Genomic DNA, 27,420 nt, shown 5'->3' with positions numbered 1-27,420 from the left:
CAATCCTCAGCATCCCATCCCCTCCATCCAGAAGTTTCGGTCCAAGTCGTCGAGTGATTAGCCAGAGGCCAGGGGTCAGCCGCCCAAGCCTTACCCACACGCTGTCCTATATGTCTATTCCCCAGTACCCATCCCTTGGAGTTACTTATTGGTTGGTAAAATGTTATCTGCTTTTGGTTTCCACCTCCCTTTAAATGTGACCTTGGCACATCTCCCGGGGCTCTCGGCAGGAGGCCCCCTGAGGTGCAGGAGCTCCTTCGGGACTCCTAATAAAACCTTGGATTAACCCCTGCTAAGAGTCAGCCCTTTCTCTTCTACCAATGCCTCTGGTGTCTCTTCTGCTGCAAAGGCCCCCAGCCCAGGTGCCCTCAGTACCCTCGGGGCACAGAGAGTGTCTCCCTGCTGTCGGCCGTGTCGGGGCTGCCCTCCCCGGTGTCTGCCGACTCGGGACTGGCCCAGGGTTCCTGAGAGGCTCGCAGAGAGACAGAGACAGTCCAGAGGGCCTTTCTGGGCTCAAGCTGCTGCTCTTCTGGCTCAATGGGGCCTAAAGCCACAGAGCTTGGCCTCCCCCACAGCAACAGGAACAAGACTCAGAGAGCAGATAGTGGAGCTCAATAACTAAGGCTGACGGGCCGGGGGCTCCAATCTGGAGCACAGGAAGGGCACACGCCCAGACCCACAACTCCAGCCCTCACAGCCCTGAAAGGCCGGGACCAGGGTTCCACACCTGATTCCCGAGGGTCCCTCCAACCGCCCACTGCGGAAGCGCCAGAGCAGCCGGCTGTCAGGAGCAAGGCGGCTGCCAGGGGGCTGCTTGTGGCCTCTGACAGCCCATTGCTCAGGGCTTGCCAGCGCCCCAGCCCCTCAGGCCCTGCCCCAGCCTGGCCAAGCTGCCCGGCAGCAGTGCCGCAGCCCCACAGCAGCTCCGGAGCAGCCCCATCCAGAGGCACCTGGGAGCCCTTGGCAAGGCAGGCAGCAGCACACGGGCGGGAGGACACGGATGGCGCTTCCTGCCTGGCACAGGCCTTGTGGCCATCTCCAGGCACCGCTCTGGCCGGGATCCCCGCAGCTCCGGCCCCTGCCCAGCCGCTCTGTGGGCAGCATAAAGGCTTCAGCAGAACCACCAAAGGCCAAGGGGCTTCTGGCCATTTCCCCTTGTCCACTGCACTCCTGGGCAGCTGGCTGAGCACAAGCACCCTTTTCATCCTCCTCCCCTAAGCCCTACAGATCCTGGGTAGCAAAAGAAAGATCCTGGAAGTCTGTCTATTGTAACACATACTATATTTATGTACTAAAGGAAAACAAAAAGAAGAAAAGAACAGTCTTGAATACAAGGAAAATACCCGCTGGCTCTGGTGGTCCCAGCAGTCAGAGCCTCTGGCATCAGATCTCCATAGAGCTCCAGCAGCACAGACGGTCAAGCCCTGAGACACGAAGCCCTGTCTTCCATGCCCTGCGGAGCCGATTTTCCAGGTTCTCCAAGATGGAATATCGAATTGTAGCTTCTGCCCTGAGAATGTGTAAAGTTTGAAGAGCCAGGCTTCTGACGGAAAGGCTGATGTCATTTGCCATTTCTTCAAGGGCTGTAAGAGAGAGGAACAGAGCCCAGGTCAGATCCCAGATCTGCAGGGAGCCGAGGAGAGCCCCCTGCCAGGGCCATCTCAGCCGGCTCTTGCCATGGCCAGGAGGGAGCAGGGACCAAGGGGATCAGCCCGAAGATGCTGGCGACGAATGGCCCATGTGGCCCTGAAATCTCTGTGTGTGCTCTGCCCCCGGGAGCAGAGCGCTCCACAGCCGGGGCAGGGCTTGCAGCTGTCCCCGGCAGCGCCCGCTGTCAGCCCGCTGGCCTCACTCACCAGTGCAGATCAGCTGCAGCTCTTGCTGCTGCCCCCTCAGGCACCGCCCGGCCATGCCTGTGAACACAGAGCCTGTCAGGGCGCCAGCGGCACAGCTCCCTGCCAGCGGCGCTGCCGGCGCTGTGGCCACACGGGCTGCTGGCCCGGCAGGGCTCAGCCCGGGCCCTTGCCGCACGCTGCCGCCCCAGGGCACGGCTGCCAGAGGGCGGCAGCAGCAATGCCCAGGCCGGGCGGGGCTCCACGGCGCCGGGCCCGGCCGGCGCTGCCGGGGCAGCAGGCGGGGCTGGGGCCGAGCTGCGGCGGGCTGGGCCGGGGAGGGAGCCCGGGCTCGTGGCTCACCCATGAACCTGACGGCCGCCACTCGCAGGGGCTCCTGTGGGCTCCGCAGGTAGCGCAGGGCCTGGTGCAGGTGCTCGGCCGCTCTGCTCCTGTCCTCTGCCAGCTGCAGAGAGCGGCAGGAGGGAAGGGTTGGCAGGGGCACAGCTGCCAGCCACACACACTGAGCACCGCCCTCAAGGGCCTTCTCCAGTCTGAGGCTGGGGGTTCTCGGCTGCTCTTACCAGGCTGTTTGTGAACATCCACAGCTTCTTCTTCTTCACCAGTTTGTCAAGGTCCCTCCTCTTCAGGAATTCGGCCACACAAAGCAGCGTTTCCAAAGAAGCCTGGAAAGCAGCAGAGACCCAGAAGTGTCCACACAGCACAGGACCCACATCTCTGTGCCAAGGCCTGGAGGAGGTTGCAGCCCAGGACGTGACCAGAGCAGGAGGCAGCCAGGTCCCCTCCCAGGGGCACACCAGCAGCCCATGAGTCCTCACCTGTGCCACACGCTGATTCCCATCATGGCAGTGGAAGAAGAGTGGTAGAAGGGTGTGGCGCAGTTGTGTCTCCAGGGCCTTTCTTTTCTTTCCTAGTGGAAGAGTCAGCAATGTTCGGAAGAGCAATATGGAGACCAGCTGCACCTGGCTACTATTCTGTATGAAGAGAAGAAAAGAAGACCTCATCAGGGGCTGTGAAGGGTTCACCTGGGTGCAGGCCTGCATCTCCACAGGGCACCAAGTGTCCAGGCAGCAGCCAGTGGCTGTGGCTGGGGGCACAGAGCCTTACATGGTCAAAGAGGGGCAGAAGTCCCTCAGCCAGCTGCAGTGTGATGGGGCTGGGTATTGGCATGTCCTTCTCCAAGATTATAAAGCTTAGTACCATGACTGTTATCTTAACTATGTCTCCATCTTCGTCCCGCAGGAGCCCCACAAGACTTTCAGTCAGGCTCCACATTTTTTCAGCCTGTGTGGGACACAAGTTTGTGAAAGGCCAGCCTGCTGCCGCAGGGCCCAGAGGCCAAAGGCCTGTCCCAAAGCACTGGGGCAGCTGAAGCGGGAGGCAGGAGAGCTGGGAGCAGCTGCCCCAGCACCCCAAGCCCAGGCAAGGCCAAGCGACTGTGTTCCCCAGTGAAGCTTCAGCTGCTGCCCCCTTCTCACCATCAAGGGATCGTCAGTGAGCTTGAGAAGGGCCCTTAGGGCCAGGCGACGCCTCTCCCTGCACTCACTCTGCAGGTACCTTGAGAAGATTTGCAGGACTCTGTCAGCATCTCGTTCCCTCAAGTCCAGGCACTCAAGGACCTGAAAGGCACAGGCAGTGACAGGGAACCGGCTGGCAGGAGCCCAGAACCACACAGGGCTGGGCCCAGGCAGCAGCACAGGGCACGGGCACTGTCCTGGCAGCTGTGCCTACAAGAGGGCAGAGAGCTGGGAGGCAGCTCAGCCAGGCAGCGCTGGCCTTGAGGCTCACCTCCACAAAGAACGCCAGGGCGGGCAGATCCCAGTGTGGCTCCTGTGTGCTGAGCAGCCGGAGCAGGTAGCGAAAGATCCGGGAACAGGAGGGTATGGAGACGCAGGACATCTCCCTGGCAGGAGAAAAAGTCAGCAGGACTGTGAGCCAGGAGAATAAACCTGTCCCAGGAATGACTCACACAGGTCAGGTCTTTCTCCAGTATCCTGCAAGAGGACCTGGGCCATTTGGGAGTTGGTTCCTCATGGGCACCCTCCTCTATCAGACTTTTCCAGTCTGCTTGGCCATCCTTCAGTGACAAGGCCCTCTGGCCCATGACCACGGGGACTGTGTGGGTCACTCTGGGCACAGAGCACAAATGTCAGAGGCAGTGGGGAGAAGGGGCTCTCACCTGGCCAGCAGACCCACAGCAAAGTGGTGGGTGTCAAGAGAGAGCAGCATGTCCCAGCCACACCTGCGTTCCATTGCCACCACCACATCGTTGTACTGCTTTTGGCAGAGCAGGGACTTCAGGGTCCGCACTGCAAACCTGTGTGCACAGCAAAGGCCAGGTCACGCTGGCAGCACTGGCTCCTTGGCAGGCCACATGGCAGGGACAGCAGGAGTGGGATGGAGCACCTGTTGGGGCTGGTGGCAAGGCCATGCTCTTGCTGGCATCCCTTCCAGAAGGCATCGACCTCCTCTGGCATCTCTTCTGTGCTGGAGAACACTTGGAAGAGCAGATGCACAAATAGGCGGGGGAAATACACCTTCAATATACGTGGGACATGGGGCTCCTGCAGGATCTTCCACATCACCACGGTTGCCTGCAAAGGACAAAGCCCCCCGGGACAGCGCTCAGTGCCCAGGCGTCCGTGTGGCAGGGCCCGAGCGTGGCAGGGAGAGGCCCGGAGAGAGGCAGGGGGAGCACGGGGCCTGCTGGGCCTGAAGCTGCCCCTGGGCCAGGTTTCAGGCCAGCGCCTGAGGCAGGCAGATGCAGGGGGGGAAGGAGGATGGAGAGCTCTGGAGAGGCGGCCTTGGGGCCAGCAAAGGCCACTTGCAGAAACTCACAGCCAGGCCAAAGACAGCCGTTTGGTCCCCATCGGAGGTGCACGTGCTGTACTCTGGCCAGCTCCCCAGCACATCCAGGAGGATCAGCTGCACCGGCTTTGCAGTGCTGGGTGAGCCCATGATGGTCTTCCACAAGGCCATGGCAGCTCTGCGGGGTCAGAGCTCTGTCTCAGGGGGGTCTCAGACACAGCACTGGGGGGAGCTGAGCTGGCTGCCAGTTCTGCCTCTGCCCACTGGCCCTGGCCAGCAGCAGCCAGGCAGCCCAGGCCAGTGGGGACAGAGCCCTGAGGGGCAGGGAGGGAGCATGGCAGCAGGCTCAGGGGCTGACGTGCCAGGGCTGGGAAAGGCAGCAGCCAGAGGGCCCTGGAAGTCTCTGTTGCTCAGACACCTGCGGCAGGCTGTACAGGGTGATGGGCTGGGGAGGCCTGAGCTCTCTGGGCAGGTGGGCCCCATACCTGTCACAGGACGGGGCCACACGCAGGAGCGTCATCACTACATCATCTGGGTGTGCTTTGGTGATATCCAGCAGCATCTCATCCAGCCTGTGCTCAGCACAATCATTGGCCATGAGCCACTGGTGGATGAACCTCACCATGGCAGGCACCTGGAGAAGGCACAGGAGACTTGGGAAGCTGCCAGAGGGAGCAATGTTCCCAGCTTGCCCAGAGAAGTGCTTCCCTTCCCACTGCACTGCCATGTGGCCTCAAAGGCTCACAGCAACCAGCATGCGTGGCTTGGGAGGCCAAGCAATTCCTGGGAGGATCAAACCCTGCCCACAGGCTGCTTACTTGGTTTGGATTGTAAACATCTTCTCCAAGCATAGACAGGAGGGCAGTGCTGGTCTTGGTTTTGAAGGTGGGCGAGTATGGTCTGAGCCCAGTGCCCATGGCGATGGTCTTTTCCTCCTGAATTCTCTTCATGAATTTGCAAACGAGTGTTAGGAGAAGAGCAGGAAGGTGGGGATGTTGCATGGAGTGCTGCACACACGGTGCTGGGCTGAGCAGGGACAGCAGGCCCAGCCCAGCTGGGGGTGGCTGCAGGTACCTGCGCTGTGCTGCGGAAGCTGCCACGGCTGGATTCCTGCTCTTGTGTGCGCTCCAGGGCTGCATCTGGCAAAGAGTGAGTGCAGCCAGAGCTGAGGGGCTGCGGGAGAGGCCGAAGAACACATCCCAGCCCTGCGCCCCTCAGGCTGGGACAGCCCCAGGATGCCCTAGGGGATGGAGCGCGGCCACTGTGGGGTGTCTGCCCGGGCCCTCTTCCATTCTGTCCTTGGGCATTTCCCCAGGGGATTGCATGGGATGGGATGCGTGGCGTGGCGTGGCGTGGCGTGGCGTGGCGTGGCGTGGCGTGGCGTGGCGTGGGGTCAAGCTGGCTGCAGGCACCAGTCCTGAGGCCGAGCTCTGCCACTTACTCTCCTGTGGTGGCTGGAATGGCACCACCTCCTCAGTCTCCTGTGCTGGGGCAGCTCCAGGGCCTTCTTCCTCCTCCTCCACCCAGGCCATCTTGAGCACTCTCGGGGCTCTCTGCTCCTTGTTAGTGACTGGAGCTACTTGCAGGAGAGATGTCTGGGAAAATCTCTGGGGCACCAAGTCCCACACTCTGCCCTCGAGGGCAGCTGCAAAAGAGAAGCCTCGGGGAGACCACAGGTCAGCAAGTCCTGTGCTCTGGCCTCAACCTCAGCTAAAGGAACAACGCTTTGGAAAAGCTCTGGGTGGGACACGAACGAGTGCACTGTGCGAGGGCTCCTCACGGCACTGCTCTGTCCCGTTGTGCCCCCTTGCGTGCTCCCAGCTCCCGGGCAAGCTTCTATTTCCCACGTGTCACAAAGGGCCCTTGGACACCGGGTTCCATTCCATGACACAGTGACCGTGCTGCAGCGTGCCACCCAGGGCCCTTGCACACACTGCTGCCTGCCCTGGGGCTGCCCCCAGCCCAGCCAAAGTGGCCCAGGCTGGAAGGAATGCCTGGCCCCAGGTGTCTAAGGCATCCCCACAGGATCTTTAGGAAGGGCTCAGAGCATCAGCAAACGCTGCCCTGCTCTGCGGGCTCAGGGCAGCAGAAGGAGCCCCCAGGGCTGCCAACGCAGCCGCGCCGGGAAGGGCCCGGGGCCTTCTAGGGAAGCTGGCACGGCCTCCTTGGGATACGTCCCGGCCCGTGGCCATCCTAAACCCGCGGGTGTGACACGCACAAGGAACGTGTGGGCCCGGGCACGAATGCTGCTCTGAGCCCTGGGGCCCGGGCAGCGCTGACAGCAGCAGCTGTGGCAGAGTCCCCGCCCAAGCAGAGCTGCCACCCCCCGAGCCCTGGCAGCGCTGGTGCCTGTCTCCTGCCCCAGAGACCTGTGCCCCCGGGGGGCTTCTGTGCCACAGGGAGCCAAAGCCCACCTGCATTGGGGGCTGTGCTCCTTCCTGCAGGGGCTGATGGGCAGAGCACCTGGAGCAACTGCTGGCAACACTTGGTCACTGTCAGATGATGTTGCTCCTTCCTGAAAGGAATTTTCCATAGTAGGGATTAGCAGCTGCACAAAAGCACCAACAGCTACTGCATTTCACAGGATAGAGAGACTCTACAGAGACACAATCATGTCTCTCTGGACTTTTCTGCAAGTTTTTTGTGCCTTCTGGAATAAAAAAACAGTCGAGTTTAAAGTTTATTGCAGCATTGTTTGTGTGTCTGAGGCCAGCATCTAATATCCCATGCGCTGGGAAAGTGCGGAAGACAGGGATAACTCTTGGAGAAGAAAGAGAAGGTGTTCTGTGTCTCTGAGTATGGTGCAAGCACCCTAAAGGAGCAGCCAATGCAAGTGCTGAAAGTAGACTTGCTGTTCTTGTGCTTGTTCCTGAGCCCGCTCTGCTGCTGTTTCTGTGGGCTCCAGAGCCGCCGGGGCAGCAGCGACTGTGCAGCCCTGCTGGAGGAGACACGGCCGCCCTCCCCATGGTGCCAGCAGCTCTGCGGGCCCAGAGCTCTGGGTCAGGGGGGCCTCGGTCACGGCACCGTGGCCTGGGCAGCCGCCAGGGCCCGGGCTGGCCGCCAGCCCTGCCTCTGCCCCCTGCCCCTTCTTGGCAGCACCCAGACAGCAGTCCCTGGAGGGCCCCGTGCCCTCCGTGAAGGTGCTGACACCAAGTACTGGGCACTGGGGGGGTCAGGGCTCCACGGCGCCGGGCCCGGCTGGCGCTGCCGGGGCAGCAGGCCGGGCTGGGGCCGAGCTGCGGCGGGCCGGGCCGGGGAGGGAGCCCGGGCTCGTGGCTCACCCATGAACCTAATGGCCGCCTCTCGCAGGGGCTTCTGTGGGCTCTCCAGGTAGTGCAGGGCCCGGTGCACGTGCTCGGCCGCTCTGCTCCTGTCCTCTGCCAGCTGCAGAGAGCGGCAGGAGGGAAGGGTTGGCGCGGGCTCAGCCCCTGGGCCGGGCGCTGCCTGCGCCCAGCCCCGGCCTCCCCTGGCCGCACAGGCCTGAGGCGCGGCCAGCAGCCGCTGGCCAAGGGCTCCCGAGGGCAGGGGGCAGAGGGCCGGCTGCTGCCCGGGGAGCTGCGGTGCCGGCCTGCAGCCCCGCCGGGCCGGGGCTCCATGGGCACCCGGCTGGGGCCCACGGGAGCCTGGAGAAGAGCCCGCGCGGCCTCTGGGAAGGGAGCGGCGTGTGAAGCGCAGGCTGGTACCCCTGGATGCAGCACTGGACCTGGATTGACTCCAGAATTCAGACCTGACAGAACATGGCTTCACAGTTACATTCACACAGCAACAGATCTCCAGAGCTTCGGGCAGTCACACAGCAGGTTTTTGTTTCCACGTGGCAGCGTGGCAGAAATGCTGCAGCCTTCTTTGAAGCGTCTCCTTCAGACGCCGCTTGGAGCAGGGCCACAAGAGCAGCCATTTCAAGTCCTTGCACACACACACACACACACACACACACACACACACAGAGCACAGCTAGCTCAGCAGAGGAAAGACAGGAAGGGTCTTTGTATGATGTATTCCAGCAAAGGTTTATTGCATCCACCATGCCAAAGGGATCAGGGAGAAAGACCTGGACATATGCTCTGCACCAGGTTATGTAGGGGTCAGTGGGCAAATGGGGGCAGCACAAAGGGCAGTGGCTTTCAGGGAAGACAGGGCTGGCCACCAGGGGTACCCCAACCAATGAGGAAACAGGAAAAGGAAAAAACATGAGAATTTGGGACATATGGGGGAAGGAACAAGGGTGGTTCATAGTGTTGCAAGGCTCCATGGCAGAAGTCCAGAAGTCTTCTCTTTCAGTCTAGGTGGAGACTCTATTGTATATTCTTCCAAGGCAAGGCCCTTGGGATTTCCCTAAAGGGTTCAAAGGATTCCACAGGTTTTATATAGGAAGGGAGTGAACAAAAAGCACAATTTTCACATCCAAGGCAGACAGATGATATAGGAAAAATAATTTCCAGAAAGCAACCTTATCTCAAGAATTTATGATGCAAGCTAACTGCCATGTGAATCAGTGAAAGCCTGGCTCCTTTACTTTTCAGCAGGAAGTATTTCCCCATGTAAACAGATACCAGTGCTATTGTTAGTGCTGGATTCCCCAGGATGGTGTCATGCACAGCATACCGTACAGCTGGGTCATGAGATGCAGGGAGAGAAGGGCAGCAACCTCTCTGAACGTATCATAAGGATATAAAGCTAGCAGAGAGTATCCAAAGAGGGGCATGAAGATGATGAGGGGATGGGAGGGGAAGCTGTATGAGGAACAGCTGAGGTGAATTGGCTTGTTCAGCTTGGAGAGAAGGAGGAGGAGGAGGAGGAGGAGGAGAGAGAGGGAGGAGGTCTCAGCATGGCTGGCAGCTTCCTCCTGAGGGACAGCTCCAATCTCTGCTCTCTGTGACAGAGGCAGCACCTGAGGGAATGGCTGGAGCTGTGGCAGGGCAGGGGCAGGTGGGAGACCAGGAAAAGGTTCTTCCCCCAGAGGGTGCTGGGCACTGCCCAGGCTCCCCAGGGAACGGGCACAGCCCCAGGCTGCCAGAGCCCAAGGAACATTTGAACAATGGTCCCAGGGATGCCCAGGGTGGGGTTGTTGGGGTGTCTGTGCAGGGCCAGGGGTTGGGCTCCATGATCCTTGCAGGTCCTTTCCTCTGGTGAGTCTATGATTCCATGATTCCTAGACCCTGGGAAGGAAGATTGATACAGTGCCCTGTAAATAAATGCTCTTTGTAGTGCCTTCACTTGGCTGTGCTCACAGTTGTACCAAACAAATGTGACAGAATTCAGCTGCTATTTTAGACAGAAAGCACAAAGCGCCACCTCACCATATTGAGCATTGCTCTATTTAAAGGTTCCAACAACCTCTTCTCCATTTCCAGATGGAAACATCAGCAAACACACATTGGAAAAGTCAAATGAGTTCCAACATTCCCAGGATGCAAATTTTCACTAATGAAACCAAGCAAGGTTTGCCCACAAAGCCTTTGGAATCACTTCCAGGTTGAATTAATGTCTCTTCCATGCAGGGCTGTAATAGCTGAACTTCTGCAGTGCTGAAAGGTTTCAGGTAGGGTGGGAACAAGTCCACAATGTTCCTGTACAGTCTGAAATAGGGATGCAGGGTTGGACCAAAGGCTTTCCTCAGGGGGATGATGCCAAAATCCATTGCATTCTGGCACACCAGCATTCCAGACCCCAACAGGTCTGACAGACAGCCTCTGCAAGCAACAAGCAAGATCCAGCTACTACAGGATGGAATGGGAAGGGAGGTGGATTCATTCAGACAAGCAATTAGTGCTTGAAGGAAACCCATGCATAGGTCCCTTTGAGTGAAATGGAAAAGCAAAGGGATTTTGGCAACAGTAGCAGAACTCTTGAAAATAGGAGTGCTTTGCAACAGCAGTTTACAAGGACTAATTGCTGCCACTGGACATCAGGGAAGATGAGAAGAGTTTGGGTAATGCAGGAATCGTGTCAGGAGATAAGCAGTCATCTCCTGTTTCCCCACAACCTTGCAACAAGCAGAAAGGGCTGTTTGATCAACAAAAAAACAAAAATAAAAATAGCAAGAAAATCCTGCTGTCTCCTGCTGAGACAGTGATAGTCTGGTGCCTCTGTTGCCATCTGCCTGGGGGTTACTGCCAGCTCTGAGCAATTGTTCTTCATGAATGGGTACCTGTGTGAGCAACAGAAAGAATTGGAGAGTAGAGCTCCCAGCCCACCTCAAGGCTTTGCTTTCATCCTTTCCACATCAGCTCAGGTGACTGGATGCCTTGTCCAGGGAAGGATGTCCCTGCCCTGGCAGAGGGTGGAACTGGATGAACTTTAAGGTCCCTTCCAACCCAAGCCATTCTGGGATTCTAGGATTCTTCTGAAGACACTATCATCTCTAATGAGAGATCCCTTTCCACAAGCTCCATCATAAGCTGCTGAGCCTTGTCCCAGGCTGGCCCACTGTATCTAATTACAGCCTGTTTTCCAGCCACACTGCAGCTCCCTTTGATCTGTGCTGCCCTAAATGGCCTCCAGAGTTCCACTATCTCTTCTACAGCCTGTTTTTTAGGCCACTTGAAGTCCAGCACCTCCTAGAACCAGCCCAGGAACTGGTGATCCTTGTAGATTTTATTAGGTGGTTGCAAGTCATTAATGTCTAAATGGAACTTGGGTCAAGAGAATATTCAGTTTTCCCAGGAAAACGGTGAGCTGCTGACTGGGGAATGTTTGGCACAGGTTTAAGTTCTCCTGGACAAAACCACTCTGTGGAAGGAGAAGCCAGGCCCTAATGTCCAGGCTGATCAAGTTGTTCCAGATTATCCCATTCAGCAGTTACACTTCTCAACCTGCTGTCTCTAAAGATGACAGTGTTCTCTGCATCCATCAGTGTTCTGTCTGCCTTTCACACCCCACTGTGGGATCCAAGCCAATTCTTCCTTAAAACTGGAGGTGAAAGTACAGAAGCTGATGACCAGACACTCAGCTGGACCAGAGGCTTTGGGTCAGCTCCTCACACTGCAGTTTATTGTACAGGACACAGGAAGGTTAATTCAGCCTAATGCCCCACTTTGATAATGGAAAAATAAACCTTACTCCTGCCCTCACTTCTGTCTTTTCTATTTGGGTTGACTGCTCTTCAGAGTTAAAAGGTACCAAGGGTAGAGGATCCAGCACAGCAGCCCTGCATTTTCTAGAGGCCCTCCAACACAAAGGCAACTAAAATAACCTTGGGTTAGTCACAGTTTTTCAAAGGCAAGTGAGCAAAACAAGGTATTTTAAACAGTGCCAAAAATGGATAGAAACCCCAGATGGAAAACTGTATTTTTTCAGAAAGAAAAACACAAATGAGGAACAGAATTCCAGTCTCCTTTCTTTCCCAGTATCAGACAATATGAATACAAGCATCAACAATTAATACTAGCTCTTCTTCCAAAGACACACCTATTGAACACCATAAATGCTGGTAGGCTTTTTCAAGGCAGAGAATGGATTTAAAGAGGGCTTACCCTGCTCCAGTAGCTGCTCTTGGATTTCAGTTGCACTCATTTAATTTTACTGGAAATCTCTTTCAGAAGGCCTTTCAAATCAGAGAGCTTTAAAAAAAAAGAAGAAGGAGGTTATTTTGGTAAAGTCTGTCTAGCTGAAGGAAAGCAATGCTAATGAGAAAAGGAAGTAATGAGTAATTGCCTCTTCAAGTATTGCACCAAATGCAAGAGTGCTCAAGAAGACACTCCCAATTACAGTGTTCATCAGGGCAATTAATGCAGCCAGCCCTGATGCCTCTGTATTTCAGTGAGTTAACCAGCAGTTAGCAGAAGAGGGAAACAAGAGATGGCTATTTCTTTTCAGGAGAGAATTAAGGTTAGGAGGATCTCCTTTCAGTTTCAAGAGCAGCATCACTAGCCACAGACTCACTCACCACTTCCCTTTCAGTCTTGGGAAGCAAACTATCATTTTGCAATCTAAATTATTTGACAGCAACCAAAATATGTACTCTGAAGTATATGTGGCTCTTTTCACCTGTGAGCTTCTCAAAAGTCTGTGCTTCATACCAAAGCCACTCCCCACTTCAGAGGCCAAACAGATAATTCAGTCAAGCCTCAGAAAATACCCACTGGGAAGGTCTTTTCAACATCACAGTCATAAAAAGATTATTTGTATGGCAATTCTCATAATGTGCTCTCTGGTAGATTGGTAGCTTTCTATTGCTTAATTACCCCATGCCAACAGCACCAGAAGCTAAACTTGACAGACACCTTGGCAAGGGGACATGTCAGGTGTGTGACACCCCTTCTTCCCATTGGTGTTTCATGGGCCTGTTACACAGCTCAATGCTGCAGTTTAAGGTGGAAATTGCTTTTATTTTATTCCATCCCACAAGGAATACTGAGAAACACTCCTCCAGCACTAAGCAAGTGTCTTTCTGTTTCATTTTCCTGCACAATATGAAGCTCTTGTGGCTTGGAAGGGACCTGACAGCTCATTGTATTCCACCCCTGCTGTGGGCAGGGACACAGGCTGCTCCAACCCCATCCAACCTGGCCTTGGACACTTCCAGGGATCCAGGGGCAGCCACAGCTCCTCTGGGAACCCTGTGCCAGGGCCTCCCCACCCTCACAGCCAAGAATTTCTTCCCATTATCCCACCTAATCCTGCTCTATGTTCCAAACCATTCCCTCTTGTCCTAATCAGTACACTCCCTACACATTCCTGTCCATGGAATCAAAACAGCAGGGTAAAATTAAAACGGGGCCCTGGTGACAGTGACAAGGACTGCACACAACTCTGGGAGGCTCATTTTCCTTGCCATGGCACATCCCCTGCTTCACCAGAGAGAATCCCATTGCCCAGAGCAGTCTGGGACAGAAGTACCTTTGCATCCAGCTGTCTGAATCGATGCACCATCCTAGAAGCAGAAGGAGAACATGGAGCAAAGGGATCAGTCTGGGTACCAAGGAAAACTTGGCCAATTACCACACCCCACCTCCCCCCAGGGCTCCATCCTCCCAGGGAAGCAGGGCTGCACATGACTGGCATCATTTTTAGTACAAGTGAATGAACTAACATGGAAATTATTATTATTATTATTAGTAGGATGCTATTCCATTTTCCTTTTCAAGACACTTCTGCTTCCAGTACCAAGGAGATGGTTTTGGTATTTGTTTGGCTTCTTACCCAATGCTGGGTGTCTCTGGGTAGTGTTATCCTAAACACTTATCTGTGGACAGCAATGTTCATGCCCATGGATAGGAAGGATATGGTTTTTCTTGCCCATTCCTATCAGCTCTCTCTGATGAAGGGAAATACTCAGGCTGCCAGAAGTTAGCAAAGTTAAACAATCATGCAGACCAGGTTTTGCTCTCTAGCAGCATTCTGTTTTCTTGCTTTCTTTCTGTTTCTTTTTTCTCTTATATATTACTCTGAAAACAGTGAGACAGATCCCAAAGAGAATGTTTTCATGAGCTGGCAGTCAAAGAAACATCCAAGTCTAAGTGTCCAAGCCCCAAATACCATGATTCTTCTAAAGATCATCTTCCCTCCTCAGAGGTCTTCCCTACTCATGTTATTAAGTACACATCTCCATCTGGATTACTGCTATGGGAATGTCAGAGATTCCAGATCTAATGGCAAACATTCTCTGCTAAATGTATAACCACAGAATTTTCTGGGTTGGAAAAGATTGAGTCCAACCAATTCCACCACTAACTTGTGTCCCCAAGTGCCACATCCACACAGCTTTTAAATGCCCACCCTGAGATGGGGGTGCCACCACTGCCCTGGGCAGTCTGTTCCAGGGCTGGACAGGCTGGACAACCCTTTCCATCAAGAACTTTTTCCTAACATCCAACCTAAACTAATCCTACAACAAGAGTCAGCTGTGGCACTGCTTCCCATGATGAGATCTCAAAACACCATGGGAAGACATTTTCCTCTCTGCAGCAGGCAAAACAAAGCACCATTTCACTTTAGAAATAAAAAGCATGTTTATGCTGAGATTGCTTACTTACTCATTAATTTGTAAACATCTAGAGCTGCTGAAAACTTGCCTTCACTAGAAATGTTCAGAGAAAATTAAGAGAATGAAGACAAAGATGGGCAGGCTTACTCTTCTGATGAATCATTTGCTTTTGTATTGATTTTCACGAGGTAATTTTCCTTCATGACAGCTTCCCATGCCAGGATTTCATTGTCCTCATTTCTTGAGCCTGGCAAATTTATTTGAAGAAAAAAAAAATGCTTAATTTGTCTTTCCAAAGCCAAGGTGCAAAAAGGCTGGGTCAGTGTGTGCATTTCTGAGGTTAATGATTCCCTTCTCCACATCCTGAGCACTCACAGCCCCACTGCCCACCCCTGACAGATATGACACCAACACCTTGCACTGAATGCTCCTGGCAACCAGAGTCACTTAAAAATACAAAATATGAGCAAACATAAAACCCAAAACAGCCAAACAAACAAAAACCACCCCCCATCTTCCCCAACCTTACAAGCTCCAAAAGTCTTTCTGGACTTCTCTGAGTCTTGGTTAACACAGGTGCTTCTGCTTCAACAGGTACAGGACATTCTAGCAAGTTCCCATCTGGGTTTGAGCTTTCCATTTGTTTCTACATTATCCCATATTGGATCATTAGGAGTAACACTTCTAAGAACCACAATATAGGATTTTTCATTGAACTGAAACCCTCCAGAATGATGAACAATTGTCTTCTCTAAGAAGCATTTTGTGGTGGTGCTGTAAATTCAAGAGCTGATACAGAGGATCCCACTTTGAGGCATCAAAGCCTTCCAGGGTAATACTTCAGCATTTTATCATGTTCCAGGAGGATAGGGTAAACCACAGGGATTTAAAGAAAAAAAAAATAAAATTAACTGAGACAAAAGAAGCCCAGGGCTGAAGTCCCTTTCTTCCACCCAGTGCTCCTCTGAGCTCACACACCCTTCAGCTGTTCTCCCACATTCCAACAAGCATTTAAGCACCCAAATCCCAACCATTTCCATAAGAGTTAAATGGGAAGGCAGGATTTTATAACAGTCAATACATCAATGTGCTTCCTCCACAGAGTTCTCAGTTCCCATCATCAGCAAAACCACAATAATTTTCTGGCTCTAATTAACTCTCCCATTCTTTCAGAGCTGCAGCATCCACTGTGCATCATTTGAGCAGGAATATCTGCCATCCAACAGCTTCTGGAATGTGGAAGGAATCCACACAGCAATTTGGACAGCCAAAATGATTTAGTGCTAAGCAATTTTATAGCCAAAGCAGGCTCTTCCTCCTAAACTGGTAACAAATCCAGCTTCTGCTGCACAGCAACAGGCAGGTTGCTGATGGATGGGAGCAGGCCTGTCAATTAACTCAACTTATGCTCTCTCAGCTGAGAAAACACTGCATTTGCTGGAGAGGTGGGGGGAAAGCTTGTTAAAACAAATCCTATCTGTGTCCTCTGACAGAGAAATTAAAGGAGAAATAGCTCAAGAACTGATTTGCCATTTTGGAGGTGGTTTGCTCATTTGGCTACATGGAAACTATTTATTCTCTTTCAGTCACTCCCTAGCAAGCAGAATAAATTACAAAAAACCTTGCAAAGCTGGGAAACAGCACAGGCAGTCTTAAAGAGTTAGGATTAATCTGAAGTCTTAATGATTTACACACACAAGGCAATTCTACATCAAAATGGCTTAGACAAGAGAGCACTGGCTAAATCTCACTTGAAAACTTCAATCTTACTGAAGAGATTTCCAGCAGCACAGTGGATTTGCATGACAGATGTCTACATGGCCCTTGGAAATTTCCCAGCACAGCACAAAATGCCTGGAATAAGCACAGGATGCCATGGAGGCACTACAATGCACCTGCTGCAGAGGTGACTTTTGGGCAACGAGGACAAATCCAACTCACAACAAATGGATGGCTCTTTGCTTTCCTTGTTACAGCAGCACTTGAAGCATTTCCTCAGCACCATGTATATGTAGGCAAAGATGACAAAGGGGAAGGGGATGGTCAGGCGACTGCAGTATTCCTGCACCAGGAAAAAACGCTGGAACTTCCACACCTGGTCATTGTTCTCCTGCACTGATCCAACTGTGTAGCTGGTGGGAAAGAGAGAACACACCCAGCATGAGTTATTCACCAAAGAGCTGCAGCAGAGCCAAGAACAGAGCATTCCTCTACTGTACCAGGCCATGGTTTGATAGCCACAGAATCCCAGAGTGGTTTGGCTTGGGAGTGACCTTAAGCTCATCCCATTCCACCCCTGCCATGGGCAGGGACACCTTCCACTGTCCCAGGTTGCTCCAAGCCCTGTCCAGCCTGGCCTGGGACACTTCCAGGGGCAGCCACAGCTGTGCCAGGGCCTGCCCACCCTGCCAGGGAACAATTCCTAATTCCCAATATCCCATCCCGCCCTGCCCTCTGGCAGTGGGAGCCATTCCCTGTGTCCTGTCCTTCCAACCCTTGTCCCTAGTCCCTCTCCAGCTCTCCTGGAGCCCTTTAGGGCCTGGAGAGGGCTCTGAGGTCTCTCTGGAGTCTTCTCTTCTCCAGGTGAGCACCCCCAGGTCTCCCAGCCTGGCTCCAGAACAGAGGGGCTCCAGCCCTTGGAAAATCTCCTCTGGACTCATCCCAGCAGCTTCTGGTGTTAGGGGCCCCAATCATTCATTTATTGACTAGGAGGTTATTTAGCTTGTTCTCCTTCTTAGTAATTTGCAAATAGGTGGAACTACAACAGTAGGAAAAAAACCCCTTGAAGTTACAAATAAACTGGAAAAAATCTGAATAGGAAGAAAATGCTCCATGTAATTTTACTACCTCAGCTCTAAGCAATCTTCTAGCCTAGACACATGAGAACAGGATGCTTCTTCACAAGATATTGTGTCTAATTAACTGAGCGGATAACTCCCTTCTTAGGAAAACCCCCTCCCCCCCCCAAATCTAAAACTAGAACACTAACAAGAAATTTAAAAGCTCCTAAGATTTGTAGTGGAGGTATTAAGGACACTGCAGGCACAGATTAAACCTGCAGCACAAAGCACTGTGGGAACCCAGCAAAGCAACAACCTTTGGAGGAGCAAGTTCAGGTTAATAAAACCACAGTGTCCTGAAGAGTGAGAACAACTCATTTACTCACTCTAGCAAGGTCACTGGGGCAGCAGCTCACACTGGGCAAGGCTCTGACCCAGCATCAACCCCTGTGTGACCCACGGGGGTTCACACCACGCCCACAGCTCAGAGGATGCTCAGAGATGGAGGCCAAGGACAGGCAGCAATCCCTGCCCAGGACACTGCACCAGCTCCCCCAGGCTGCAGGGACAGCTGCAGAGGGAAGGGGTGGCTTCCTGCTCTTTTCCAGCAGTGCACTCCCTTTCCCAGGGAAATGCCAGTGCTGGGATGGCCGGGAAGCTCCTGGGGTACGCACCCGAACATGGCCACGAGCAGGTTGACCAGGAGGATGTTGGTGGAGAGCATGTAAATGCACACCAGGGGAATGGTGATCCACTCGGGGAAGCGGGGCTGGTTGTTGGCATCCAGCTCCACGCACAGGGGCTTGGACTCATTCCCAGAAAAGGTGCAGTGGTCAAAGTTGTAGGTGGTACCTCAGAGAGAGAGGGGAGAGCAAACAGTGAGCTCCTGTTCTGCTGGGCTCTCCTGGATTGCCAAGCAAATTGTGTTCTGTTTACCATCTGTATGGCACTTGTCTGGGGAGACACCTGCTGATAACAGGCCATTGAATGTCACTGGATGATTGATAAGAACTACAGCATCCCACTGGGAGATGTGAGCCCAGAGGGAAGAGCCAAGCATTCTACCCCGATATAATGTGGAGGTTCTGGAACACCAGCATGGCTTTTCTCTACTGGATTTCTCAGAGGAACAGCTGCTTTCTTCCCCTGGATCTTCAGAGGAAGAATCCATCCTTCTCTACAGGATCCCTGCTCCAACAGAACCAGCCCTGACACTGCACGAAGGCTGAGCCACATTTCCAATGGGACTGCCACCAACACCCTGACCCACAGGGTGTCAGATTGTGTTCTGACTCTGTCAGTGTTGTTCTACTGTACTGCATTGTTTATCTTTTTATCTTCTTCCCTATTAAAGAACTGTTATTTCCTGCTCCCATATTTTTTGCTTGAGATCACCTTAATTTAAAATTTATAGCAATTCAGAAAAGGGAGGGGTGGTTTTCCATTTTCCATTTCAGGGGAGGCTCCTGCCTTCCTTAGCAGACACCCATCTTTCCAAACCCAGACATGGGCCCAGCCCCAGCTCCTGCCCTCATCCCTCCATCCCTGCTCCCCTTTAGACTTGGAGGCAAGGGGCCAGCATGGGGCTGGACAACATTTAGGAGTAGAGAGCCTTGGACCCAGCCAGGAGAGACCCCCCAGAAGGTAAATACCATCAATATCATCAGGGTACTGGCCAAACATGGCCAGGTAGGGCTCGTAGATGACCGAGCGGAAGATCCACTCCCAGCGGTGCTCGTTCTTCCTCAGGATGCCTTGCCTGGCCACACCAAAGGCCACCATCCACACAGCAAAGAGGAAGAGGAAGAAGAAGACATCTATCATCTGAAAAAGGGACAACAGGCATCAATCAGTGCCCCACTGCAGGTCTGGTGCAAGCCACACATGGATGGCTTTTTGCTCCTTGTTTCACCAACACACATGGTAACAAGTGACCACTCCCATTCAGAGAACTTCAAAGGTATTTATGCAACCACAAAAGCAACGCATGTTTTGGAATACAGGATATCCCCCTGGCATCACACAGGCTCCACAAAAGCCAGAACCAGGCAAAAAGGACTGTGGCTCACCTTATCCCTGTGAGATGAAAGCTTCTGGAAATGCCACTCTGGATGGCTTCCAACCAGCATTTACAGCACAGACACTCTGGCCAATGGTCTCAGGAATTTCTAGCACTGTAGGAGAGGATCCTCACCACCCTCTTCCTCAGGTACTCATGTGATGGATGCAGTGGAGGACCAAAATCCTCCTCCTGTACCCTCTATCATCACTGTCTTGTTTGGGGAATACTCATGGGAGCAACAGAAATACCACTGAAACCTTCGAGGTATGGAAGACAAAAGCTACCAGGAAGCAAATTTCCTCTTCTGTTCTTCAGCCTGATCCTTATTCTCTCTCTTGACACAGAAAAATGCCCTGCTCTTAATTAGATCCCATTTAAATCTTAATTCATCCTGTTTAGCAGATTAAACTTGCTGCCATCACCAGAACATGGTGATTTCGCTCTTAAGAGGGAAGGGAAAAAAAAAGTGTCACATCATTTATTTAGACTCTCTTGAATAGCTGCCAGAATCTTACCATCCTCTGCAGCATAATAATTTTAGGTCCTAGATTCCTGCTAACTGTGAAAATGTGGATGAGCCTCAGGGTAAAAACTATGTAGTCCAAACAGAAAATTACTCTCCCGGAATACCAAGAGCTTTCATCAGAGTGAAGCCTGATGGAGACAGCAGAAGAAAACAAAGAGAAGCCTTGGGTGAATCATGCAGAAATCAGGTAAAACCACACAGAAACATTGAAATGGAGAGTGGAAGGTGAGTAATTGGAAAGCAGAGCACAGCTATGCAGGGCCCCATGGTCTCCCCCATCTAATGACAGGTGACAGAGATGGTTAAGGGACACTGATTACATCCTTCCTTCCTGACATGCATCATATCCCTGCTCATTTTTTCTCTTACCCTTAAAGCTATTAACTGCACAGAAATCTGTACCTGGAGCTACTCCCACAGCCCTGTGAAACCACCACAGTGCAACAACTGCTCCACTGCCCTGAGGCAACAAGGACTAAGTTACAGCTGACTGAACAATTCCTTTGGAAAACGTGTTTCCATCATTTCTTTGCCATGGTGTTTAACTGACCCCATCGTGTAGAACAGCTTCTGGGAGATAATGACATTGTTGGGCTGCTGTAGGGACAATCCTAGTCCTCTTAAATAGAACACAAGGCTCAGGTGGTCATACTAAATAGCCAGTAACAGGAGCCACAGAAAATCCTAAAGATCCCCTGACTTTTTTTTTTTTTTTCTGTCAGTATTTGGGGCCTTCATAAAGGGAATTTCATGAACACACTGCTCCCCAAAACTTCATTACAGGTTGTAGTAAAAACCCACCTTAAGGGAGGGAAGCAAAGCTGTAAGATGGACACAAGAGAAGGCACTACTCACCTGAACACAATCCCTGCTATGAAGTAGAAGATTGCAAGGGTATCCATAACATTCCACAAGTCTGAGAAATACTTGCTGCCATTCATGTACCACTGGGAAGGAAAGAGAACAGAAAGTAACCTCCACACAGCACAGTTTCCTTGCCCAGTTAGCTTTTTGTCACACAACAGATAACACCAAGTTCAGATAGCTTTCAATTTCCCCAGAAAGAGGGGTTTAGTGTACCCAGCAATGCCACAAGTGACTGGCAAGCTGGTTTTTTGGGTCTTGGTGTGACCCAGGAAGCACTGCAGAGGGGAGGGGTGTCACAGTTTAGGGGTAGCTGATGCATCCTGGCTTCTCTCCGTTCACAGAGCTCATTCACTGATCTGCCCCCAGCTACATGCACATGCTTTGGATTCAAGATGCAGACTTAATTTATTCTTTTAACTACAGAGCTCTCTATTTCTGAATTGTAAGTCTAGTGAGAATCCCTGCTCATTCCCAGACTGACTGGCACAGCAGCCTGGATCCCAAGTCTGTGCAAGAACCAAGCTCAGGAGTCAATTCAGAGGTGACTCATGAGAACAAGAAGCTTCACCAGGACAAACCTCTGCCAGGCCTGGAGAAATAAACTGCATCCCCAATCATAATTCTTTTTAATTTCAAATTTCACTGAAATAATCAAAGTTTTGGAGAGTACTGCTCAGTGAATCTCTAACTGGCATATCAAAGGAAGGCAATTCTGCCCTTAGTGCTTCTATGGGAAACAATCAGAAATCAAAAGGAGTATTCTCTCTCCTAGGTGCTGTCTCTGCCCAGGAGCTCCCTAAATCAAACAAAACATCTGGGACTGAGGTGCAGTTCTCCAAATTCCAAGCAGTTCCTACTGCTGAGAGGTGAAGTGCACAGAGGTTCTGTCCAGATTCCTCCTCCACAGGAGAAAACAGGGCTCTCCTTCACACCCCACCAGTGCACCCACTCACCTGGCTGGAGGCTACCTCCATGTGCCTAAGGAGACAGCAGGGAAAAGGCCTCTCCAATTTCCCTAGGGCTCTAAACAGGACTGGGAGAGCTCCAGCTACTTACAAATCCCTGGGACCACCAGAAGTGAAAGCAGGGCTAAGCCAGTGGCTTACAGTGCAGAGACTGCTCCAGACCAAGGGCTGATTTCTCTCCAGGACTGGGTATCTGACTGCAACAGCTACATGGGAGCCCAGGCAAGCTGCCCTTACTTGCCTTGGATGTAAAAGCACAATCTGAGATACCCCTCTCTTTTATTTCTTTAAATACAAAGGACACAGACACAATTTTGATGCAGAGTTAGAGCAATGCACACATTGTCTATCTCAGGGGAGGCCAGGGAGGAATTTCCCCAAGAAGTTTAGAGGATTGGGACACTGCTCTGCTTTTGTGTTCCATTTCTCCTCCTCAGGAGCCAGAACACTGTCTGCAGATAACTCGAAATCTTCAATTTTTCCCTTACTAAAGGGAATTGCAGTAGTTCTACTTGCTCAGGGTAGTAAGAAAAAGGGACATTGATAGGAAAATAAGGTTTCTATCCCTAAGGTTTTCCCCAGGACTTTTGCTGGGTACACACAGGACGTCCAGAGGACGCAAGGACAGGTCCAGAGACACCAGAACCTAAATCAGCAGAAACAAACACTCCATTAGTGTTTTCATGGCAAAAATGTCTTTTACTTTTCCCCCATTTTCTTAGCAAGTAAAGGTGCCATAAACACGGCTCCACCTTGACTATTAAAAAGGGAAAACACCACAGTAACAACAGCATCAGAAATGTCATCTGAGCTCAAGTAAAAAAACATTATTGCAGGGTGGGATGATCCAGCAGATCACCCACAAACACTCACAAGGGGGCTCAGACCTTAGAGCAGAGTCAGAAAGCAGCACCAGACCCACACACCCACTGCTCTTCTGACTGCCCCAGCATCCTCCCACTGCTCTGGCCATGGACTGGCAGAGAGCAGCTTGCCCAAAACCCACCAGATTCCATGTGAAGTGAGGAGGAGATACCAGCGAAGTGGCTGGCTACAAAGGCAGCCCCACATCACAGCTGGTCCCTGAGTCTGCACTGAGCCACCAAAAGCTGTACAGATGATCAAAAGCTAAATGGAAATGCATAAAGGTATGCAGCTTACTGGGAAAATAAAAAATAAAGTGGGTGGAATGTAGGAAAGAGAGGCAGGCATGACTTAATCTAAAGCTAATCTAAATGATTAATCTAAAGCTCTGCACCAAGAGAAATGCGCTAAATTTAACCCTTTGTTACCAACTACCTTGGCAAGCCAGGCATTCCTGGGGAACATCTGCACTGGCATCATCATCCCCTTGGTGCACAGACGCTGCAGCTACAGGGGCACAGGCAGGAATGAAACACCAGAGGAAAAAACCCCTCACTGAGCCCTGAGCAGCTCTGCTAGGAAATGGCTCCCCTGAGCACCTGCACTGCCTTGGAGGGGAAAAGCCACGAGGCTGTGGCTCTAACACTAAACTCTCTGGGGTTGCAGGAGCTGCCTACTTGTCTCACTTCATCACAAAGCAGAATGAAGACCAGCACGTAGAGGATGATCTCCAGGGCCGTGGGTTCCTTCTGGAAATCCATCAGAAGCACGTAGGCGAAGAGCAGCAGGAAAGCGATGTAGAAGATGACGTTCCAGGAGAAGACCACAAAGGGGGAGGTGAAGAAAGACACATAATATAAGAAGAGTTTCTTACTCTTCTCCACAGGCTTTTTCCTGAGGAATTGAAAGAGGGAAAAGGTCTCAAAGCATAGCTTTTAATGCCTAGAAACATCTGTGTTCTTAAAGGCGAAAGAGCAAAGGGTGCAAAGTCTAGCTCAGGATGTTACTTCAGAGGTAAAGACATCCTGCACCCACTGCCCTCAGGCACTCCAGCAAACTGGTAATCTTCCAGCTTGGATGGGGCTTGGAGTCACCTGGGATAGTGGAAGGTGTCCCTGCTCATGGCAGGAGTTGGAACAACATAAGCTTTAAGGTGCCTTCCAACCCAAACCATCCTGTGATTCTGTGATCTTAAATCCAAGATCAGAGTGAAACACAAACCGTCAAAAAGCTCATTTGGCTTTTCAATCCCTTTATCTAAGACTGACTGAACACTAGAACAGCTTCCCCAGAGGGGCTGTGGAGTCTCCACCCTTGGAGAGATCCAAAACTGGGCACAGTCCTGGGCAACCTGCTCCAGCTGACCCTGTCTGAGCACAGGGCTGGACTGGATGATCTCCACCCAGCCTGACTTGCCCTAAGATTCTACAATAATTAACTTGCTTTCCCTCTGAAAAATTTTCCCACTAATGAAAAGTCAGTTGATTACCTGAATGAGATGAAACCACAGCCTATTAAAGGGAAAAAGAACAGGCACAATATAATCTTCCAGTTCTTAGTGTCTCTTGAAATCTCTCCATACCACTGCTTGGAGAGGAAATTCTGCAGGGAAGAAGGAAACACCCTCATTTGTGCTTACAGCAACAAAATCACCTAGGAATGCTATGTAGAACATTTGATTTGGTAAAAATAAACCTCAAACTTTGAGATTTCAGTCAAAATACTAGAGATTTCTGTTGCAACAAACCAGAAATGTCTCTGTCTCCTTAGGGCAGCCATGCTCCATCTACACGATGAGGAGTTAAAAATGAGGCTGAGCAGGACTTGACCTTATTGATAAAACACTTCTAAACCACTGCATTATATGCAATGCTCATCCAGGCTGGGCATTACATCCACACTGTGCAAGCCAAGAGCAGAAATCACTTCAGGCAGTCTTTATCACCCAGTCCATTATGATTTATAGCCCCAAGCCAAGATTTTTTTTTTCCCCTCCTGATTAACATTTGTGGGTAGAGGAGCCAGCAGCCCCTGTCAGAGCACAAGAGCTGCAGTGACCTGCACACCTTTCCCTCACTGCCATTACCTGCACACCTGGCTGGGCAATGAACTGCTGGTCTCTGGCCTCCACTGCTAGCTCCAGACAGTTGCTCCCTCCCCAGGCTTCACAGGAATAAGTCAGCAGCTGCTCAGCCAGCTCTTCATCATTGCTGTAGCACTCAGTGAACAGCTCTGGAAGGAAGAAGCAGCTCCAACTTCAATTTCCCACCAACTTGGGTGCAAATATCTTTAGTGTAGTATTTGTAATATCACATTTTCAGCACTGCAGAATGAGTGTGCTGAAATCCCTTTACAACCCCACTTGCACATCTTCAACTTTTGATACAGAGTTTGAGCCTGGATGGAAAACTGTAACACTAAATCACACAGAGAGCATTTAGTTCTGCACTAAAAAATTGAGTAAAAAATGTGAATTTCTCCTTAAATGACTCAGTAAATCCACTTGCTTCATCCTCTTTTCTTAAATTCTGTTTGGCACTGATCTGATGGATTATAGTCAGTCCAAAATTGGCAGTAGGATTGAAATAGTCAGAATCTGATGCTTTTTCACTGGGAAATGCACCGTTCACTCCTTAGTGTCCTGCTAAATCATCAGGCCTGAGGGATGTAGATACCTTTGAAAAAGTCTATTTAAGCAGTTTTTGCTTTGTGGAATAAGAGATACTCTCTGGAAACAAGCAAGATATTTCCAACATGGCCTTGAGCTGGTCCTTATAAAGTCACAGAACCATCAATCTACTTTTTACCTGCAACTTGTTCTCACTCCCCAGAAGTACTCCCACAAATCTGAAGGGTGCTTTTTCCCAACCTGAATCCTACCAGTGTTCATTAGGAAAGTTTCCCCTTTTTCCATATTCTCCTTCCTGTTTGTGAGCATCCTTCTTCAGCCTTGCCAGTGGAGCTAAGTAGCTTTTCTTTCCCATGAAAGAAATTCTCCACCCCAAAAAAAGCCCCACTTCACAACACCCAACTTTTGAAGCCAAGCTCTTAAGACAGGACACAAAATTTCTCCTGGGAACAAATGGTGTGGAAGGAATTTCCAAGCAGTAAAATCACATGTTGACATGAAGGAAAAATGTATTTAATGTTGGATATCTAGGTTTTAATTCCCTGCTCTCTGACCCTTCCCACTAATTTTCTAAAGGACTCACAGAGCAGGCACTTACCTACTGCTCTTGTCTCATACTCGTTAGCCAGTTCCTCTGACTCACCAGCAGCATTTATATCATTCTTCACCTTGGCCATGCTTTTCAGGAGCTTACTGGCCCCCAGGGCTGCCAAAGTGCAGCCTCTGGTCTGTGGAGAGAGAGTGAAGTCATGCACATCCCTCTGAGAAGGGAACATGATCATAGAACCCTGAAACCACAATGATTTGGGTTGGAAAGGACCTTAAAGACCATCTCATCCCAACCCCCTGCCACAGGCAGGGACACCTTCCACTACACCAGGTGGAATCCTTTAAAAATTCTCCTCCCTTTTGCACCTTCTCAGTTCCCAGTCCAGAATGATCTATTTGATTCTACAATCATTAAATTACGTTTTCTAATCCAAATTAGAAGTTGGATTTCGATCAAACACCTGGAATGAGAACCCATCCATGCTGTGGAACAGGTGGGAACTCAGCTTAGGCACAGGTTACAACAGACAGTGGATGTGCACTGCTGACTCACACACAGCCTTAGGAAATCAAAGTATCAAGTCCCCACCCAGACACAGAATGGGCAATATAGAACCTACTGAGAGTCATCTAGCAATCATCTCCTGTGGTGGTGTGTTTGAAGCTGGATGTGGAGCCTTCAAAGGCCAATAAACCAAAGACACAGAACCCCAGTGCATTGCCTGCAAGGAGAAATAAAGGAGAACTCAACTTACTTGCTCCCAAATGACTTTGGACAACTCTTTCTTGTTCTGAAGAACTGACCAGATAAACAGAGCTTGCAATGGGTGCCTTGTGATAGGACACTCCTCCTGAAAGAGAGAGCAAGAATTCAGGCCTGAGCTCACCAAATGTTTTCAACTGGAACAAGTCTGAGCATGGACTCTCCTGTTCTTGTATCTTTGTTTCACAGCCACCTCACCAATCCCTTCTCTCAGCTCTCTGCCACTTGTCACACACTACTGTGAGTTAGGCTATATTTGATGTTTCTATTAAAGCTTTGTATTTGACAAGGAAGAATCAGCCTCTCTGTTTTTCCTGAAGCTGGTACTAAAGAATATTTGTGTAAAAGGCACTTCCTGCTTTAACCACTGCAGCCAGATAACCTCACTCAGAGCAGGATCAAGCTGCTCATCACTCACTGAGAGCTGTATCTCCATCTCATCCTTGCTGTTCTTGTAATATCTTTTGAAACCTCTCCGGAAATCCTCCACCATCTTCCACACGAAGGTGAGGAGGGCATCGTTGTAGGAGTTCTTGGCAATCTGCAGGTTCTTGAACACCAGGCTGCTGAAGTTGTTGGTGTAGAGCTCCCTCAGGACCTCTGTGGTCAGGAACTTGCGCAGATTCAAGCCGTTCTCCAGGAAGAGCCGGACAAATTTGGGCCTGTCTTTCACCAGAGCTGTGAACATCACATCCTGCAGGTCAGCAGACTAGGGAGGAATGGAAAAGCAAATGTTGGGGATCATGTGAGAGTGTACACCTTATCTAAGGCCTGACACGCAGTTACTGTCACATTTTCATCACAATCAGGTTTTTCCCTGTACACA

At 51.2% G+C, this 27,420-nt stretch overlaps 1 protein-coding gene across 2 annotated transcripts in view; it reads right to left on the bottom strand.

Annotated features, from left to right (window-relative positions):
- Positions 1–8,646: 8,646 nt before the first annotated feature.
- The window catches only part of TRPM8 (transient receptor potential cation channel subfamily M member 8), a 39,777-nt gene continuing 21,003 nt past the window's right edge, over positions 8,647–27,420 (bottom strand). The window contains exons 12-26 of one of the 2 annotated variants that reach the window (XM_077180981.1): positions 27,013–27,303; positions 26,587–26,682; positions 25,881–26,010; positions 24,740–24,885; positions 24,143–24,255; positions 23,331–23,547; positions 20,813–20,904; positions 19,947–20,085; positions 19,022–19,193; positions 18,044–18,221; positions 16,531–16,721; positions 14,737–14,836; positions 13,503–13,536; positions 12,137–12,223; positions 8,647–10,354 (exon numbers count right to left, since the gene is read on the bottom strand). In XM_077180981.1, the coding sequence (XP_077037096.1) occupies positions 12,173–12,223; positions 13,503–13,536; positions 14,737–14,836; positions 16,531–16,721; positions 18,044–18,221; positions 19,022–19,193; positions 19,947–20,085; positions 20,813–20,904; positions 23,331–23,547; positions 24,143–24,255; positions 24,740–24,885; positions 25,881–26,010; positions 26,587–26,682; positions 27,013–27,303 (1,950 nt within the window). In that variant the 3' untranslated portion in view covers positions 8,647–10,354; positions 12,137–12,172. Of the gene's footprint in view, positions 10,355–12,136; positions 12,224–13,502; positions 13,537–14,736; positions 14,837–16,530; positions 16,722–18,043; positions 18,222–19,021; positions 19,194–19,946; positions 20,086–20,812; positions 20,905–23,330; positions 23,548–24,142; positions 24,256–24,739; positions 24,886–25,880; positions 26,011–26,586; positions 26,683–27,012; positions 27,304–27,420 lie in introns of those variants that run through there. The other variant, XM_077180982.1, reaches the window with a different exon arrangement.

The sequence above is a fragment of the Agelaius phoeniceus genome, chromosome 7, assembly GCF_051311805.1.
Source record: "Agelaius phoeniceus isolate bAgePho1 chromosome 7, bAgePho1.hap1, whole genome shotgun sequence".
Lineage (NCBI taxonomy): Eukaryota > Metazoa > Chordata > Aves > Passeriformes > Icteridae > Agelaius > Agelaius phoeniceus.
This window is presented reverse-complemented; position numbering and strand designations above follow the sequence as displayed.